Source organism: Pristiophorus japonicus, chromosome 11, assembly GCF_044704955.1.
Source record: "Pristiophorus japonicus isolate sPriJap1 chromosome 11, sPriJap1.hap1, whole genome shotgun sequence".
NCBI classification, from domain to species: domain Eukaryota; kingdom Metazoa; phylum Chordata; class Chondrichthyes; family Pristiophoridae; genus Pristiophorus; species Pristiophorus japonicus.
Window position 1 is genome coordinate 119692376 of NC_091987.1, and position 19627 is coordinate 119712002.

The 19627-nt window shown below is 44.6% G+C and overlaps 1 protein-coding gene across 1 annotated transcript in view; it reads right to left on the bottom strand.

Annotated features, from left to right (window-relative positions):
• syap1 (synapse associated protein 1) overlaps positions 1-19486 on the bottom strand; it is a 30033-nt gene extending 10547 nt beyond the window's left edge. Inside the window, exons 1-6 of the mRNA XM_070893949.1 lie at positions 19227-19486; positions 16302-16420; positions 14633-14699; positions 8619-8692; positions 6928-7067; positions 3741-3889 (exon numbers count right to left, since the gene is read on the bottom strand). Coding sequence (XP_070750050.1) covers positions 3741-3889; positions 6928-7067; positions 8619-8692; positions 14633-14699; positions 16302-16420; positions 19227-19422 — 745 coding nt within the window. The 5' untranslated portion in view covers positions 19423-19486. The remainder of the gene's footprint in view (positions 1-3740; positions 3890-6927; positions 7068-8618; positions 8693-14632; positions 14700-16301; positions 16421-19226) is intronic.
• Between the last annotated feature and the right edge of the window lie 141 nt (positions 19487-19627).

Here is a 19627-nt window from a genome sequence, read left to right on the forward strand (position 1 = left end):
TGTCCTTGAACGTATTGTCGCCTCCCAACTCCGTGCCCAGCTTTTCCCCAACTCCATGTTTGAATCCCTCCAATCAGGTTTCCGCCTGCCGCAGTACCGAAATGGCTATCGGTCACAAATTACATCCTTTGTGACTGTGACAAAGGTAAACTATCCCTCCTCGTCCTTCTTGACTTGTCTGCAGCCTTTGACATGGTTGACCACTCCATCCTCCTCCAACACCTCTCCATCATCATCCAGCTGGAGAACTGCACCCGCCTGGTTCCATTCTTATCTATCTAATCATAGCCAGAGAATCACCTGCAATGGCCTCTCCTCCCGCTCCTGCATCGTTACCTCTGATGTCCCCCAAGGATCTATTGCCCCCTCCTATTTCTCATCTACATGTTGCCCCTTGGCGACATTGTTCAAAAAGACAGCATCAGTTGCCACATGTACGCTGACGACACTCAGCTCTACCTCACCACACTGCTCTTGACCCCTCCACGGTCTCTTAAATTGTCAGACTTATCCAACATCCAGTTCTGGAAGAGCAGAAATTTTCTCCAATTAAATACTGGGAGACTGAAGCCACTGTTTTCAGCTCTCGCCACAAACTACGTTCCCTGGTCACTGACTCCATCCCTCTCCCTAACATAGATCTGAGGCTGAACCACACTATTTGCAATCTTGGAGTCATATTTGACCCTAAAATGAGTTTCTAACCACATATCCACAGCATAGCTGATGAATCAATACTCCTCCATGTTGAACACCACTTGGAAGAAGCACTGAGGGTAGCAAGGGCACAGAATGTACTCTGCGTGGGGGCCTTCAATGTCCATCACCAACAGTGGCTCAGCAGCACCACTACTGACCGAGCTGGCTGTGTCCTGATGCACATAGCTGCCAGACTATGTCCATCAGGAGGAAAAAATATATTTTATCTCATGCTCATCAATCTACCTTTTGCAGGTGCATCTGTCCATGATAACCTTGGTGCCTGTATCAACTGCACAGTCCCTTGTGGAGACGAAGACCCATCTTCACACTGAGGACACCCTCCATCGTGATGTGTGGCACAACCGCCGTGTTAAATAGGATGTATTCAGAACAGATCGAGCAGCACAAAACTGGGCATCCATGAGGCACTGTTGGTCACCAGCAGTGGCAGAAATGTACTCAACCATCATCTGTAACCTCATGGCCTGGCATATACCTCAGTCTACCATGACCCATAAAAGCCAGGGGACCAACCAACTCTTGTTCAATGAGGAGCACAGAAGAGCTCGCCAGGAGCAGTACCAGGCATACAGAAAAATGAGGTGCCAATCTGGGAAACTGCATCACAGGACCACATGCATGCTAAACAGCGAAAGCAATCTGCTATAGACAGTGCTAAGTGATCCCACAATCAATGGATCAGATCAAAGCTCTGCAGTCCTGCCATATCCAGTCATGAATGGTGATGAACAATTAAATAACTAATGGGAGGAGGCGGCTTCATGAATATCCCCCATCCTCAATGATGGTGGAGCCCAGCAAGTGTGCAAAAGACAAGGCTGAATTGTTAGCAACCATCTTCAGCTAGAAGTGCCACATCGGTTCTCTCCTAATGTCCCCACCATCACAGAAGCCAGCCTTCAGCCTATTTGATTCACTCCAAGTGATATCAAGAAACGTCTGAGCGCACTGGATACAGCAAAGGCTATGGGCCCCGACAACATCCGGGCTGTCATGCTGAAGACTTGCGCACTAGAACTAACCACGCCGCTAGCCAAGCTGTTCCAGTACTGCTACAAGACTGGCATCTACCAAACAATGTGGAAAATTGCCCAGGTATGTCCTGCCCACAAAAAGCAGGACACATCTAATCCGACCAATTACCGCCTCATCAGTCTACTCTCAATCATCAGCAAAGTGATGAAAAGTGTCAGCGACAGTGCTATCAAATAGCATTGCAGAGGTGAAGTGAGAGTAACTGCCCTCGACATCAAGGCAGCAGTTAACTGAGTGGCATCAAGGAGCCCTAATAAATTTGAAGTTTATGGGAATCAGGGGAAAACTCTCCATTGGCTGGAGTAATACCTAACACAAAGGAAATGGTTGTGGTTGTTGGAGGTCAATCATCTCAGCCCCAGGACATCGCTGCAAGATTTCCTCAGGGTAGTGTCCTAAGCCCAACGATCTTCAGTTGCTTCATCAATGACTTCCATCCATCATAAGGTCAGAAGTGGGAATGTTTGCTGATGATTGCAGTGTTCAGTTCCATTCGCAAGTCCTTAGATAATGAAGCAGTCTATGCCCAAATGCATGGATGACAAGTAACATTCGCATCACACAAGTGCCAGGCAATGACTATCTCCAACAAGAGAGAGTCTAACCACCGCCCCTTGACATTCAACAGCATTACCATTGCCGAATTCGCCACCATCAACATCCTGGGGTTACCATTGATCAGAAACTTAACTGGATCAGCACATAAATACTGTGCCAACAAGAACAGGTCAGAGGCTGGGTATTCTGCAGCGAGTGTCTCACCTCCTGACCCCCTCAAGTCTATCCATCATCTACAAGGCACAAGTCGGGAGTGTGATGGAATACTCTCCACTTGCCTGGATGAGTGCAGCTCCGACAACACTCGAAGCATGACACCATCCAGGATAAAACAGCCCGCTTGATCGACACCCCATCCAGCACCTTAAACATTCACTCCCTCCACCACCGGCGCACTGTGTACCATCTACAAGTTGCACTGTAGCAACTCGCCAAGACTTCTTCGACAGCACCTCCAAAACCCGAGACCTCTACTACCTAGAAGGACAAGGGCAGCAGATGCATGGGAACACCATTATCTGCAAGTACCCCTCCAAAGTTACACACCATCCCGACTTAGAAACATATCGCCGTTCCTTCATCGCCACTGGGTCAAAATCCTGGAACTCCCTCCCTAACAGCACTATGGAAGTACCTTCACCACACTGACAGGCGGCTCACCACCATCTTCTTAAGGGCAATTAGGGATGGGCAATAAATGCTGGCCTTGCCAGCGACGCCCACAGTCCAGGAACAATTAAAAAATAAGTAGGACCGCCTATTTACAACTCCATAACATCGCCCATCTGCGCCCCTGCCTCAGCTCCTCTGCTACTGAAACCCTCATCCATGCCTTTTTAACTCGAGACTTGACTATTCCAACGCACTCCTGGCTGGCCTCCCATGTTCTACGATACGTAAACTGGAGATCATTTAAAACTCGGCTGCCCGTGTCCTAACTCGCATTAAGTCCTGTTCATCCATTACCCCTGTGCTCGCTGACCTACATTGGCTCCCGGTTAAGCAACGCCTCGATTTCAAATTTGTCGTCCCCGTGTTCAAATCCCTCCATGCCTCTAATCTCCTCCAGCTCCACAACCCCTCCTCCCCCCCGGAGATATCGGCAATTTTCTAATTCTACCCTCTTTCGCACCCAGATTATAAATCACTCAACCATTGGTGGCTGTGCCTTGTTTCCTCGGCTCTATGCTCTGGAATTTCCTTTCTAAACCTCTACTTTTCTTTTCTCCTTCAAGACACTCCTTAAAACCTACCTCTTTGACCAAGCTTTTGGCCATCGGCCCTAATTTCTCGTTATGTGGCTCAATGTCAAATTTTGTCTTATAATACTGTGAAGCGCCGTGGGACGTTTTACTACGTTAAAGGTGCGATATAAATACAAGTTGTTGGTGTTGGCTCGGCTGCCTACAGAGATGCTCATTTACCTGTCAAATGGGCATCATCTGGACTACTATCTTCTCTGTCCTCTTTGTCAACTGCGTGCTGTTGAGCAGCCAGAGCAGTAAGTTGTGCTGACTGTTTGATAAGTGACACTCTGTAGAAATAGTTCCTCCAGAATACTTCTTCCTTCACACTGGAGTGGGAACAGGAGACCAAAACTCAAAATGCTGAAGTAATTTTATAGAGTTAGTATATTGCATTCCACCAACAGAACACTGCATGAACAACAGTACCGTAGGGACGTTTGATCACAGCTAAGTGAAAATTAAACTGAACCCAGATCATGTTTCTTTTCCCAACTCCCTCATGGGTTACATCACAAGAAAAATGTTTTTTTTTTTACATAAATAGATTTGGCGTGGAAAAATGTGTCGCTCAACTTACCATAAGGAAACAAATTTTGTCATCTTGGAAATACACCCAGATTTTACTTCTCATTACACCTGGATTTATGGGCCCTTGTATTCCTGCAATTCTAACAAACCTCTCTTCGCACACTGTTCCGTATCTGGAAATTCCCTCCCTACCATATATCAACTGCTGATTGGGAAGCAGTTGCCTGCTCCTGTTTTGTAATGACTGGGAAAACTCTGTAGAGTAGTGAGGTCAAGAAATCTTAACCCTAGCGCTTTCACAGAATTACCTGCAGATGGGGGTGAAGGAGAGGGAGAGAAGAGAAAAAGAAAGAACCTGCATTTATATAGCGCCTTTCATGTCCTCAAAAGCGCTGCTTAGCCAATTAAGTACTGTTGAGGTGTAGTCAGTTATAACGTAGGGAAATATGGTAATTAATGTGTGTACAGAACTGTCTCAAACAGCAATGCGATAAATGATCAGATAATTTCTTTTTGTGATATGATGTTGGTTGAGGGCTAAATTTAGCCTCAATTTTGGGGAAGGAGGGACACAGAACTTTGGTTGAACACATCTGAAAATTGGCACATCTAACAGTGCAGGACTCCTTCAATATTGTACTGAAGTGTCAGCTTAGATTACGTGCTTAAGTCTCTGGAGTAGGGTTTGAACCCACCGAGTCTGACATGGACGGTAATACTCTTTGTGCTGCTCTCATCATACTAAAAAGAGGTAGTTAACCCAATTGGCAGGTTGTCGGTTCAAGCCCCACTGGAGAGTCTTGCGCACTTAATCTAGGCTGATACTTCAGTGTAGTATTGAGGGAGTGCTGCACTGTTGGAGGTGCCGACTCTTGGATGACACATTGAACTGTTTCAACAGAATCTGATTAGTGAACCAGAATGTTCAGAAAGAACATTTTTTGGTACAATGTTGAAACACAGATAACAGACACAATCAAAAAGAACAAACCTAGACACCAGACATTTAAAAAAAAAAAAAATTAGCTATTATGGCCCCAAGTTTCCACACGCTACAAAACGGGCGCCCCTCCGAGCTGCGCGCCCGTTTTTCGCGCCAAAAACGGTGCCTGAAAAAAAACGCGCGATTCTGGAGCGCCCTGCAGCTCCATGGCAGCTTGGCGCAGCGCCCAGGGGGCGGAGCCTACCACTCGCGCCGATTTTGTAAGTGGGAGGGGCGGGTACCATTTAAATTAGTTTTTTTCGTGCCCACAACCCTGCGCGTGTGTGTTGGAGCGTTCGCGCACGTGCAATGTGAAGGAAACACTGGCACTCGGCCATTTTTGTAGCTCTTTGTAGCTGTTTAATTTTTGAACATTTTTTAATAAAAGCACATTGCCCTTCTATGATCAGCACTGAGGCTCCTTGAGGCAGTGAGAAGGCTGCAGGAAGCCTCAGAAGTTGAGGCAGCCGTTTCCCGACGGCCTCTCTCCCCCCCCCCCCCCCCCGCTGTCGGGAATGGCTGCCTCAACTTCTGAGGCTTCCTGCAGCCTTCTCAATGCCTCCTTCCCCCCCCCGTCCGCCATTGGGAACGGCTGCCTCCCCCCCCGCTGCGGTCGGTCGGGCCCTCTCTCCCTCCCTTCCGCCCGCCACCCCCCCCCCCGCCCGCCATCGGGAACGGCTGCCTCCTCCCTGCCTCCCGTTCGCGGGAACGACGCCACACCGCTCAGCTGACTATAAGGCTTCCACCTCAAGTGGAAGGCTGCTTGCTGCCTGCTTACTGCTCGACTGCCCCTCCCTCCCTCCCGTTCGCGGGGACGACGCCACACCACTGAGCTGACTGAACCTGCCTGAAGCACTTTCACACAGGTAGGAAGATGGTTTATTTAATCTTTTCTTTGCTTATAAATGTTTATTCAGATTGGATTTATTTGTATAATATTTGTATAAGTATAAATAAGGATTTATTGTAGAATTTAATAACTTCCTTTCCCCCCCCCACCTCGTTCTGGACGCCTAATTTGTAACCTGCGCCTGATTTTTTAATGTGTAGACAAGGTTTTTTCAGTTCTACAAAAATCTTCACTTGCTCCATTCCAAGTTAGTTTGGAGTACGTTTTCACTGTGGAAACTTTGAAATCAGGTGTCAGTGGCCGGACACGCCCCCTTTTGAAGAAAAAATTCTGTTCCAAAGTGAAACTGTTCTAACTGACTAGAACTGCAGAAAACAAAATGTGGAGAATTGCGATTTCTAAGATAGTCCGTTCTCCACCAGTTGCTCCTAAAAATCAGGCGCAAATCATGTGGAAACTTGGGCCCCATATGTTCAGATTAGTAAAACCTAGCTTATTATACACTGCTTGCTTGATTGTCTAACACCAATAAATGAGGCATGGTCCCAGTCTCTAGTATAATTATTGAATTTTACTTCAATCTATCAGTGATACTTGCCTCCTGAATGGACCTTATTCTGCTCCACATTCTCTCTCACACCATCCTGGCTGAACCACATGCCCAACCTGTCAGGCTGCTCCACATACCTGCACTGCGTTTAAAACTGGCTTAATTTGTTCACTATTCTAGTCCCAATATGCCACTCTTTTCTTTCTGACTTTCAGAAGTCTGCTCACTTCTATGCAACTGAAGCCTCCAATTCGAACAGACAAACCAAGCAGCATAGATGGGAATAGTGCTGAGTGTTCCAGCTCGGTGTACACTTTACATTGAAAGGAAAACTCTCTTTCAGTGCATTTAACATAGATATATAACTGAGAAATACAGCAGATTTTTTGTGTTAGCCTTTGTGCTGTTCTAGTAATTTTGTTTACCATGCAGAATACTGAAATGCAGGACTTACAGCTTTGGAACAAGATCAAATCGCATTCTGTTAAGAAGTTCATCTTCCTGGAGCATTACAACAGCAACAGGATACATCTGATCAAAGTCAAAATTAAACTGGACTCCTGCTGGTGGGTCTCGCAGAAAATTTCTCCTCTCCTGAGAACACAAGAATCTCAGTTTACCTTTAGACAGATTAAAAAAACTTATGCAGAATATACATTGAGTATTATTATTCACTGACATGTGACTACTGTACCTAGAGAGTACTACTTTCAAACACGTTGAATAAAATCTGAGTGGCTATGATAAAATCCCTCTGTCTGGTTTCAGAGTAGACAGAACCAAAGGCGGCTCGGATAGCCTCACCTCCCAGGGGCCTTCCCCAGTTTGATTTTGCATTGCAAATATGAAAGCACAGGGAATTTGGTTTACATTTTGGATGCACATCAAGTACCTTGCAGGGAGGACCTGGAAGGACAAAGAAGCATCAGGCATCAAAGGAATGGCAGGAAGGGAGAACTGATTCATACTACTGATCATTTTAGGTAAGGAGTTAAGCTACAGGGTTGAAAAGTACTGCCCGTTACTTTGCAACCCCTAGATGACTGCAATGCCCAGATGGTGCTGGAGCACAAAATTACAATCGCAGCCTAAAATTTAATGGGAACAAAACAAATTGCAGGCAACAGTGTCTATTCACGATTAACTCAGACACTACAAGCGCATGATCTTGTGGAAAGTGTGCAAAATTGGCGAGTAATTAATTTGTCACTATAAAATATCGTAGTAATTCATCGAAACATAGAAAATAGGTGCAGGAGCAGGCCATTCAGCCCTTCTAGCCTGCACCGCCATTCAAAGTATACAAACACCCAATAGCTGTATAATTGTAAGCTAAAAAATTCCTCTTCAGAATCTTCTTCCCCAGTGCATGGGCTCACACTTCTAGATATGGAATTCAGACTTCATGATATAAAACAGTATAGAAAAATTAGTATATGGGGAGGCCGTGTTTCAGCATTAATCTTGCATTACAATCTTATCCCTTATTATCCTTGAACTCATAACCTTCTGACTCAGGTGAGTGTGCTGCCACTGGGCCATGGTGTAAACCATGCTGTAGCTCCAGATGGTGAATGTGCCATCACTTCCACCTTAGATCGGTGCTTAGTCGTCACTACGCTCACTGCGGCATATTCTAACCAGAAAAGCAGCAACATTTGGAGCAAGTTAGCAGCGGCAAAATTGGCACTAAATGGTGAGATTTATGGTACATCACTGATCTCACTGTTGCAGGAAAATCTGGGCCATTTAGATTCAAATTTCAGGCTGGGATTTTGCCACTCATTTAAAAAGTTGGGTCTGCTCATTATTTAATTGTGCAGCACACTGGAACATACAAGATATCCTCTTTAGATAAACAGAATGAAGGGTTAGTGCCTTAGCTTAATTTTTATGGGTACATTAAAGCCTTTGGTTTCAGTCATTAAAACCAATGTTCCTTTTAAGCTGCTCTGCACCTCCTGCGCAGCCGGCTCACCAGCTTTTAAATAGGAAAAAACTCACATGCACGATATTTTGAATGGGCCACGCGGCCCCATTCACCCCCCCAAAATTAAAGGGAACATTGATTGTGACATTGTCTAACTTTTACCCAATTCCACCAAATTAAAATTGTGTTGAAATATTAAAGAAAAGCAGACATACTGCTGATAAGGCTAAGATTTGCTGTTGAATAGCTTCTTCTTCACTGTATCCAACCCAAGGAGGTACTGCAGCATCTGGGAAAAAAAATGCTATTGTTTATAAAGACAGCTTTTTATCCTTTAATAAAATGCACACTATTCTAGAACATTATAGTGATGTGAAGTTTATGCAGTACGTCCTACTCTCAATAGAAACCTCTTTGAAAAGTGTAAGCTTTTTAGACTGCATTTACACTACAACTTCAGCATTGTGCAAATCTGAGAAACCCAGAGCAGTGCTACCAAACTGCAGGACCAACACCATCCCCCTCCAGTACTACTAAAGCCTAGACTATTTCTGCACTTCCCTACCCCCCCAAACCACCACTCCGACTGTAGCTAAATACTGGATACTTATCTCCAGCTGTTACATCTTGCATAAAAGTTATGGTTTGTTTTAAAAATGAAATATTTAATAGGTAAAGGAATATATAAAAAACATAAACGTCACTGATTTCACAGAATAATGGACAGAATTGTTGAATATGGTCCCCAAGGCAATACAAAAAATATCAGAATGCTAACAAAAAATAAGTTTGATTTATTCAGTCATCATCTTCTTAGGCAGTCTCTCGTAGTTGAGGATAGCTGGCTTCCATACCAATATGAATAACGAATAAGGAGGATGATCTCAGAGCACAGGTAGACACTTGGGAGTATGACACTATAGCCATTACAGAAACGTGACTGAAAGAGGGGCAGGTTTGGCAGATCAATATTCCTGACTACAGTATTTTTAGACAAGATAGAGAGGGGGATAAAAAGGAGGGGTGGGGGGGGGGGGGGAGGTTGCAGTACTGATTAAAGAAAATATTACAGCAGTGAGGAGTGATGATATGATAGAGGGATCATCAAATGAGGCCATATGGGTCGAATAAAAAAATAAAAAAAGGGCGATCACACTACTGGGCGTGTATTATAGACCCCCAAACAGTGAGAGGGAGATAGAAGAGCAAATATGTAGGCAAATTGCTGTGGTCCAAAAACCATAGGGTAGTAACAGTAGGGGATTTTAACTATCCAAATATTGATTGGGACAAATTTAGCGTGAAGGGTATATAGATGGTGCGGAATTCTTGAAATGCATTCAAGAGAACTTTTTTAGTCAGTATGTAGCAAGCCCAACACGAGAGGGGGCGGTCTTGCATTTAGTTTTGGGGAATGAAGCTGGGCAGGTTGAAGGGGTATTAGTGGCAGAGCATTTGGGTGCCAGTAATTATAATTCAGTCAGATTCAAGTTGGTTATGGATAAGGACAAGAATAGACCTGGAATGAAAGTTCCGTATTGGGGAAAAGCTAATTTTGCTAAGTTAAGGAGTGATTTAGCCATGGTACACTGGAAACAGCTACCTGTGAGTAAATCAGTGTCGGAACAGTGGGAAGCATTTAAGGAGGAGATCCGTAAGTCTCAGGCCAAACATGCACCCTTAAAGCAAAAGGCTGGGAAAAATAATTCTAGCGGCCCCTAGATGTCTAGGGACTTACAGGGGAGGATTAAGAATAAAAGGGACGCTTATGCCATATGAATCTTTAGAGGAATATAGAAAGTTAAGACGTAAAATTAAAAAGGATATTAGGAATGCTAAGAGAGAGCCCAAAAAATTCTTGGCCAGTAAAATTAAGGAAAACCCCAAGATGTTCTATAAATATATTAAGAGTAAGGGGGTAACTAAAGAGAGACCATGAGGGTAATCTTTGTGTGGTGACGGAAGATGGTGGGAGAGTTCTTAAATACTTTGCATCTGTTTTCACAAAGGGGCAATGCAGATACTGCTATCGAGGAGGAGTGTGATATTCTGGATGAAATAAATATAGTGAGAGAGGAAGTATTAAGGGGTTTAGCAGCTTTGAATGCAGATACGTCCCCAGGCCCGGATGAAATGCATCCCAGGCTGTTGAGCGAAGTAAAAGAGGAAATAGCAGAGGACTTGACCATCATTTTCCAGTCCTCTTTGGATCTGGGCCAGAGGATTGGAGGACTGTTAATTTAGTACCCTTGTTTAAGAAGGGAGAAAGGGATAGGCCGAGTAATTACAGGCCTGTCAGCCTAATCTCAGTGGTGGAAAAATTATTGGAAAAAATCCTGAAAGACAAGATAAATCTGCATTTGGAAAGGCAAGGATTAATTAGGGACAGTCAGCACGGATGTGTTTAGGGAAGATCGTGTCTGGCTAACCTGATTTAATTTTTTGAGGAGGTAACCAAGAGGGTCGATGAGGGTAGTGCGTACGTTGTAGTATATATGAACTTTAGCAAAGCTATTGATAAGGTCCAACATGGTAGACTGGTCATGAAGGTTAAAGCCCATGGGATACAGGGCAAAGTGTCAAACTGGATCCAAAATTGGCTTGGAGGTAGGAAGCAAAGGGTAATAATTGATGGATGTTTTTGTGACTGGAAGGGTGTTTCCAGTGGGGTTCTGCAGGGCTCAGTACTGGGTCCCTTGCTTTTTGTGGCATGTATCGACGATTAGATTTGAATATAGGGAGTATGATTAAGAAGTTTGCAGACGACACTAAAATTGGCTGTGTGGTTGATAATGAAGAGGAAAGTCAGGAGGATATCAATCTACTGGTCAGGTGGACAGAGCAGTGGGGCAAATGGAATTTAATTCAGAGAAGTGTGAGGTGATGCACTTTGGGAGGGGTAATAAGGAAAGGGTATACACATTAAGCGGAAGGCCACTTAATAGTGTAGATGAACGAAGGGACCTTGGAGTGCGTGTCCACAGATCCCTGAAAAGTAGCAGGCCAGGTGGATAAGGTGGTTAAGAAGGCATACGGAATGCTTGCCCTTTATTGGCCAGGGCACAGAATACAAGAGCAGGGAGATTATGCTTAAATTATAATACTTTGGTTGGGCCATAGCTGGAGTATTGCGTGCAATTCTGGTCGCCGTATTATAGGAAGGACGTGATTGCACTCGAGAGGATGCAGAGGAGATTTACTAGAATGCTGCCTGGAATGGAGAATCTTAGTTATGAGGACAGATTGGATAGGCTGAGTTTGTTCTCATTGGAACAGAGGAGGTTGAGAGGAGACATCATTGAGGGGTACAAAATATTGAGGGGTCTGGACATAGTGGGATAGTAAGGGTCTATTTCCATTGGCGGAGGGGTCTTACGAGGGGACATAGTTTTAAGGTGGCTGGTGGAAGGTTTAGAGGGGATTTGAGGGGGGGGGGGGGGCTTCTTTACGCAGAGGGTTGTGGGGATCTGGAACTCGCTGCATGGAAGAGTGGTGGATGCAGACACCCTCACCACTTTTAAGAGATGGTTGGATGGGCATTTAAAGTGCAGTAACCTGCAGGGTTATGGACCTAGAACTGGTAATTGGGATTAGACTGGATGACTTTTTGTTGGATGGAGCAGATATAATGGTAAGTAGTGCAGAGAATTGAATACGGCCAGGGTGATCTCCTGGACTAGTTTCGATCGCCTGGATGGGTTGGAGAGGAATTTTCCCAGATTTTTTCTCCCTAAAGTCGCCTGGGTTTTTAATCTGGTTTTTGCCTCTCCCAGGGGATCACATGGCTGTGGTTGGGGTGGAGTGTAGAATGTTTTAGTATAAGGGGTGTCACAGGTGTGGTGAGGCGGATTGGTTGGGCTGGGTGCTCTTTGCCTTTCCGTCATTGTTCATAGGTATATGTAACCTTTAGGGCTGCTGACCAAGGGCCGTGTGGCTCTTTGTTGGCCAGCGCGGACACGATGGGCCGGAATGGCCTCCGTCTGCGCTGTAAATTTCTATGTTTCTATGAGTTCTCTGGTGACTGAGTCCAATGCAGGACTTACAGTCTCTGTCACAGGTGGGGAAGATGGCGGTTGAAGGGTTGGGTTCTTGGGTTGTCACGCACTTCTTCCGCTTGGCTTCCGCATGCTCCCAGTGAAGAGACTCGAAGTGTTCGGCGCCTTCCCGGATGCTTCTCTTCCACTTTGAGTGGTCTTGGGCCAGGGATTCCCAGGTGTCGGTGGGGATGTCGTACTATTTCAAGGAGGCTTTGAGGGTGTCCTCGAGGCATTTCCTTTGCCCACCTGGGGCTCGCTTTCCGTGTCGGAGCTCTGAGTAGAGCACTTGTTTTGGGAGTCCAGTATCGGGCATGTGGATGATGTGGCCCATCCATCGGAGCAGATCAGCGTGGTCAATGTTTTAATGCTGGGGATTGTTGGCCTGAGCCAGAACACAGATGTTGATGCGCCTATCCTGCCAATGGATTTTCAGGATCTTGTGGAGGCAGCTTTGGTGGTACTTCGCCAGTGCTTTGAGGTGCCTACTGTACATAGTCCATGTCTCTGAAGCATATAGGAGGGCGGATATCACTACTGCTCTGTAGACCATGAGTTTGGTGCTAGATTTGAGGTCCTGGTCTTCAAACACCCTCTTCCTCAGGCAACCGAAGGCTGCACTGGCACACTGAAGGCGGTGTTGAACTTAGTCATTGACGTCTGCCCTTGTTGACAGTAGACTCCGGAGGTATGGAAAGTGGTCCACGTTGTCCAAGGCCTCGTCATGAATTTTGATAATCGGGGGGGGTGGGGGGCAGGGGGCAGTACTGTGTGGCGGGGACAGGTTGGCAGAGGATGTTTAGTGTAAGGCCCATGCTCTCGTATGCTTCGGTGAAGGTGTCGACGATGGTTTGGAGTTCGACCAGCGAGTGTGCGCAAATGCAAGCGTCGTCTACATACTATAATTCAATGACAGAGGATGGAATGAACTTGGATCTGGACTGGAAGCGACGGAGGTTGAACAGTTTCCCGTTTGTTCTATGGATTAGCTCCACTCCAACAGGGAGCTTATTGAGGGCGAGATGGAGCACTGCAGCAAGGAAGATCAAGAGGAGCTTTGGTGCGATGACACAGCCTTGCTTGACCCCAGTACGCACGAGTATTGGATCCGTGGTGGATCCGTTGGTCAGGATCACGCCTTGCATGTCATCGTGGAGCAGGCGGCGGATTGTTTTGAACTTTTGAGGGCAGCCGAATTTGAAGATACTCCATAATCCCTTCCGGTTGACAGTGTCAAAGACCTTTGTGAGGTCAAAGAAGGGCATATACAGAGGGTGGTGCTGCTCCCTGCATTTTTCTTGAATTTGATGGTGGGTGAAGATCATGTCCATTGTGCCCTTTAGTGGGCGGAATCTGTCTTGCGACTCTGGGAGGAGCTCTTCAGCCACTGGGAGAAGACGGTTGAGGGGGATTCTTACGATGACTTTCCCTGTGGCAGACAGCAGGAAAACTCCTCTCTAAGTACCGCAATTTGACTTGTCACCTTTCTTGAAGATGGTCATGATTACAGCGTTTTGGAGATCCCCTGGCATGCTCTCCTCCTTCCAAATAAGAGAAATTAGTTCATGGATTCGTGCCAATAGTGCTTCTCCACTATAAATCAGTGGCTCTGATGTATATTGCAACATTGCATTAAATAGCAAATGTAACTATTATTGTTTTATAAAACAACATATTCTCTACTTAGTATAAGCAAGTCTATGGTTGATCAGCTAGTATATCCTAAAATTCATGTTTCTCTTTTCACAGATCAATTTTATTTTCAATGCCAAGATTTTACAAAGATTTTTCAACCTGGTAGGAAAGGACATACATTTATTTTTGTATTAAGCACTATTGGAATCCAATAGTAAATCCAATTCAACAGTAAATATAATAGTGAATTAGTATAACTACACAAAGAACACAGCACATAAAATTATCTGTCTGAAGAAAAGCAGTGGACAATGGAAAATAAATGTTATTGTAGTGTATGTTGCTGATTTTTCACTATTTGTGTAAGGATGTCATGATGATTTTGGTCAAATGTAATCAAATAAGGAGAAATTCCATTGTATCTCGGAGGTATGTAGATTTTAGAGAGACCATCGAAAAGAAATTAAATATTAGTTAATGCTTAGCTATTCGAAAGCATGCACTCATACACATACTTGTACACATACACAATTCCATAGTACGAAAAATGTAGGCAGTACCTGTTTTCTTTATCAGCTTTTCTTGTACAAACTTGTCTTGTTCCTTATTGAAATCTCCAATGATAGTCTAAAAGGTGGAAAAATAATTTGCTTACACCCACACTTAACGGCAAACTTTTGAACTGAGCATACTTATTAGCTGACTCAAATTCACTCCACAGCACAAAGAAAATTCACCTTCATGTACAGAAACTGCAGTTAATGTGCTGCATAATTGACTGGTGTTAGCAAACTAAAAAGAACATTTAAAAAAAAATAATGGCAGCAAATGGTTTTATTTTATTGCCATTTTTTATCTTGAGAAAATAATTTTTGATCAATATTCGATACCAGCAACTGATTGCAAAGCTACAATTAAGATTTCTCTGATGATAAACTCAGGGTGAAGTCTGAGCCACAACCATAATTTGAATACAGATACAGCCGCAGCCATGAAACTACTCTCTGATATAAGTTACTGTTCTTTTACATAGAGTTTTAGGTTAATTTAAAATTATACTCTATTTTTAGATCAGTGGGCGTGTAGGTTTTTTGAAATGTATATGGGTGTTCAAAAGGAAAATACGTCTAGTGCGTTTATTATGCAGAAAATATTATAGGGTAGAGATTCTGCTAGTTTTGTAATCCAGGTGAAATCGACCAAACTGGCGCAATTTTCATGGAAACATTAGCGTAAATCGAGTTTCTACAACCCTTAACACTGGTTTAAAAATTATTCCACCGAAGCTTGCCCCGCTCTCAAAACTGGCCATGCCCCCAGAACGAAATAACGTTTCCACTGATGAAACTAGTAAATTAGTTCAGTACAGTTCTTTTAAAAAGTCCTATTTAAAGTTAGGTTACTCACAGGTGGAGGATTGGACACCCTTGTTAAAAATGCTTATTTTTGTGATAAATCCATTTACAGCTCTATTAGTAAAAGTGCACCAGGTTACCACTCTTAAATACAAGGAATATTTTTTAATGCAAAGGAAACAAAATATTACGTTCTATTACACTGATTGTGCTGGTTCATGGAAGATTTTACGTGTGATTATGCAAATAAATTTTAGCCGAAACTTGAATTGTAATCTAACCAGTGCTATTCGCGCCCAATTTCCCGATTGCACCCAATGTGGAAACTCTACCCCTACATCTTTGAATTACTGGACTTCATGGGCATAAGAGCTCCATAATTGATAAACACCTGCTTTCATGTCATGCTGAAATAGCTCAGTTGGGAGAACATTAGACTGAAGACCTAAAGGTCCCTGGTTCAATCCTGGTTGCCAGCAGTTTCTGGTTATTTTGGTGCCCTCACTTGTTTATTGTCTTCAACAAAATAGGTGTTGAGCTGTTGTGGGCATGGCTTATTCACTTGGAGCTTGTGGAGGAAGGAGATCCTGCAACTGTCTGCCTGCAAACTGAGTTTCCAGGAGAGGAGGAAGGGGCCTACTGAATCAACAACTTGAGGGAGAGGAGGAGAGCAAGAGCTTTAACACCACTGCTAGAGTTGGAGAGAGGGGAAAGAGAACAAACTATAAACAACTTGGAAAAATCTTCTTTCATTCCCTCAACCCACTCCCACATGGTAGTGGCGCATCAACGTCCTTTTGGAACATAACATTTATTATGTCATTTGCACATTTAGGAAATGTAATCCAATGTTTCTCTGTGGAAAAATACAAACCTTGTCAATCACACCATCAATATTGCCTTCTTCTACAGATTTCTTAATAGTCTGTGCAGTCTCAACCACTGATTCAGATATCTTTTTGGTAGCAGCAGTGGCAAAACTGAACAGATAATCTGAGCAAGAAAAGAAAAGAAAATGTCAGGTGTATAACCAGTGATGACACAACTGCCAAAGTTAACTTAAACCTCTCAAGTAATTAAAGGGGTGTGTAGTAGTATCTGCTTGTTTTCTGTTTTTGGATTGAGACCTTCAATGAAACATTCCACATACCTTAGTCCCTGAAGTCAGGCTTTATTATTTTATTTTAAAAGTAGATTCTACAGGAATACAACTCATATACCAAATGAGGACAAGACATCTATGATGCAAGAGATTCTACAAAGCAACATATGTATAATAGTCATTAAACATTACAGTTGTATAGGAAAGTTTTTCATCTAATAAGTTTATCTGTAAACAAAACCAAATCTGGGAGACACCAGATAATGTTCTTAACTGTAGCTGTTTGCTCTCTTATCCCTGGGGTGAAAACTCAAACTAATCTGCATCTCTCGAAGTCCTGAAACCACTGCCTCTCAGCACATCTGCCAATTAAACCATTGTGCTGATGGAAAGTTACAAAAGAAACCTCAAATGGTTCAATAAACATTAGTGGACCAATAAAGCCCATCAATCTAAATGAAGGAATGCTACCTATTTACTGCCTGACTTCATTCCTCTCATGGGGTTGGACTTGTAGGATTGTTTTTGTAAATAAGGTGATTAAATTGCTGGTGTTATAGGTCAGCTCCAATTCACAAGTTTCAATGGTCTGTATCATACTGTATTTTAATTCAAAATCTAATAGCGTCTATCTTAAACATGCATGTATATAAAATAAATCAGATCCGTCTGGTAATTGCATTTTCATTCTAAAGGGGATTTACTTGGGGGAGTCTGACAAAAAAAAAATGACAACACACAATTGTACCAAAATTTGCTTTCATTATTTATTCCATTCCTCTCTCTGGTTATTATCTCAGGTTGAAACGGACTGTTTATAACCTAGGTGAAGTCAAAAAAGGGCTAAAAATAAATCAATCAGAAAACAAAACAATTTGGTGCTGCTGTAAAGTCACAATAGCACTGCAGTTATCATATTTTTTGTAAAGATTTTCAAGGCACATATCACCGCTGTAAAGTTGTTCCACCATCCAATTCTATCCAATCTGTTGGATTCCCTTGCCACTGACTGCATCCCCTTCCCAAGCCACTCAATCAGGCTCAACCAGTCTTGAACATGTGCCAAGATTGAGAGAGCTGTCCCACAGACTAGTCAAGCAACAGCCTGACATAGTCATACTCATACAATCATACATTTCAGCCAACATCGCAGAGTCCTCCATCACCATCCCTGGGTATGTCCTGTCCACCGGCAGGCCATACTCACCAGAGGTGGCAGTGGTATACAGTTGGGAGGGAGTGGCCCTGGGAGTCCTCAACATTGATTCCGGATCCCATGAAGCCTCACGGCATCAGGTCAAACATGGGCAAGGAAAGCACCTGCTCATTACTACCAACTGCCCTCCATCAGCTCATGTATCAGTACTCCACAATGTTGAACATTACTTGGAAGAAGCACTGAGGAGTAGCAAGGGCACAGAATGTACTCTGGGTGGGAGGCTTCAATGTCCATCACCAAGAGTGGCTCAGTCGCACCACTACTGTCCGAACGCTAAAGGACATAGCTGCTAGACTGGACCTGTGATAGCTGGCGAGAGAACCAACACAAGGAAAGAACCTACTTGACCTCACTCTCACCAATCGCAGATGCATCTGTCCATGACAGTATTGGTAGGCATGACCATTGCACAGTCCTTGTGGAAACAAAGACCCATCTTCACACTGAGGACAACTTCCATTGTGTTCTGTGGTACTACCACCGTGCTAAATGGGATTGATTCAGAACAGTTCTAGCAGCTCAAAAGTGGGCCATCAGCAGAATAATATTCCACCATAATCCATAACCTCATGGGCCAGCATATTCCTCACTCTACCATTACCATCAAGCCAGGGGGCCAACCCTGGTTCAATGAGGAGTATAGAATAGCATATCATGAGCAGCATAAAATGAGGTGCCAACCTGTTGACACTCCAACACAGGATTACATGCAACATTTTAATTAAAAGTAAACTTAAAATACAGCAGTGAAAATTTCTTAATTCAATAGGTGATAAGTATTTGCAAGTGTCCATCAAGTAAAGTAGCGTGCTCAGAAACATCAAAATGTAGTTGGTTTCTAAGCTGAAGGAGTTGAAATTCAAGAGGGTGAGCTCAACAGGTAGGTTGCTGGAGATTAATCTTCAATTCCTAATTGGCAAATGCATCATCTACCATTGAGCAATAATGCAATAACAATATTTGCAAACTGCAGGTAGATGTCATGTGACTGAATATCACGTCAGACTTCCGCAAAGATGTCAAACTAAAGTCGGCAACCCTCAGGGGCAGTTGGCACCTTGGTTTAACGTCTCATCGAAAGACGGCAGCACTCCACTGGAGTGTCAGCCTAGATTGTGCTCAAGTCTCTGGAGTGGGACTTGAACCCACAACCTTCTGAGAAACTCAGAGGCACGGCTGGCATCATCTGCACTGTAGTTATGACTATCGCTATCCATGTTGTACACTGGGTGCTGTCGGGCGTGTAAATTGCTTTGAGTTACTCCTGTTTTTCCTTTAAATATCCAGAGATTGGAGATCTACCCTCAGGCCTCCGACAAAGTTGCGTTGAAGGGGAAAGAGCGCAGGTACCCGGGATCTGCACCGTCCCGGGAGGGCAAGCGGCCGGAGCAGTGCTGGCTGTGCCAGGGGCCGCGGCCTCAGTGTGTGATGGGCCGCCTTACCCCACCCCCCAGTGAAGAGCGGAGGCTCAGACTCACCGCCCAGCCCCTTGGCCTGGCTCAACATCTCCGGAGCCGGAGCCGGAGCCGCCGCCGCATCTTGGCCCGCCGCATCCTGGCCGCTTCCGCTTCCGCTCCCATCAGCCGCCGGCCGCTCCTCCTCCGCCACCGGCCGGTGAGGGGCCGGCTCTGTCGCCTCCTCCAGGCCCAGCCAACTGCCGACCGCTCGAAACATCGTCAGCTACTGGTGACGCAGCGCAGCACGGAAGCACCTGGAACCCCCACCCCACGCCGCGCGCTGAGCGGAAGGCGCTGCCCGGCACCGCCTGCGCATGCGCCTTTCCCAGTGTGGCCACAGGCGGCGCTGCTGAGGCTCGGAACGGACAACCAGTCCCGCTCACCTCGTGCTTAACAGCTCAGGTGAGCAGCACCCGAGGGCC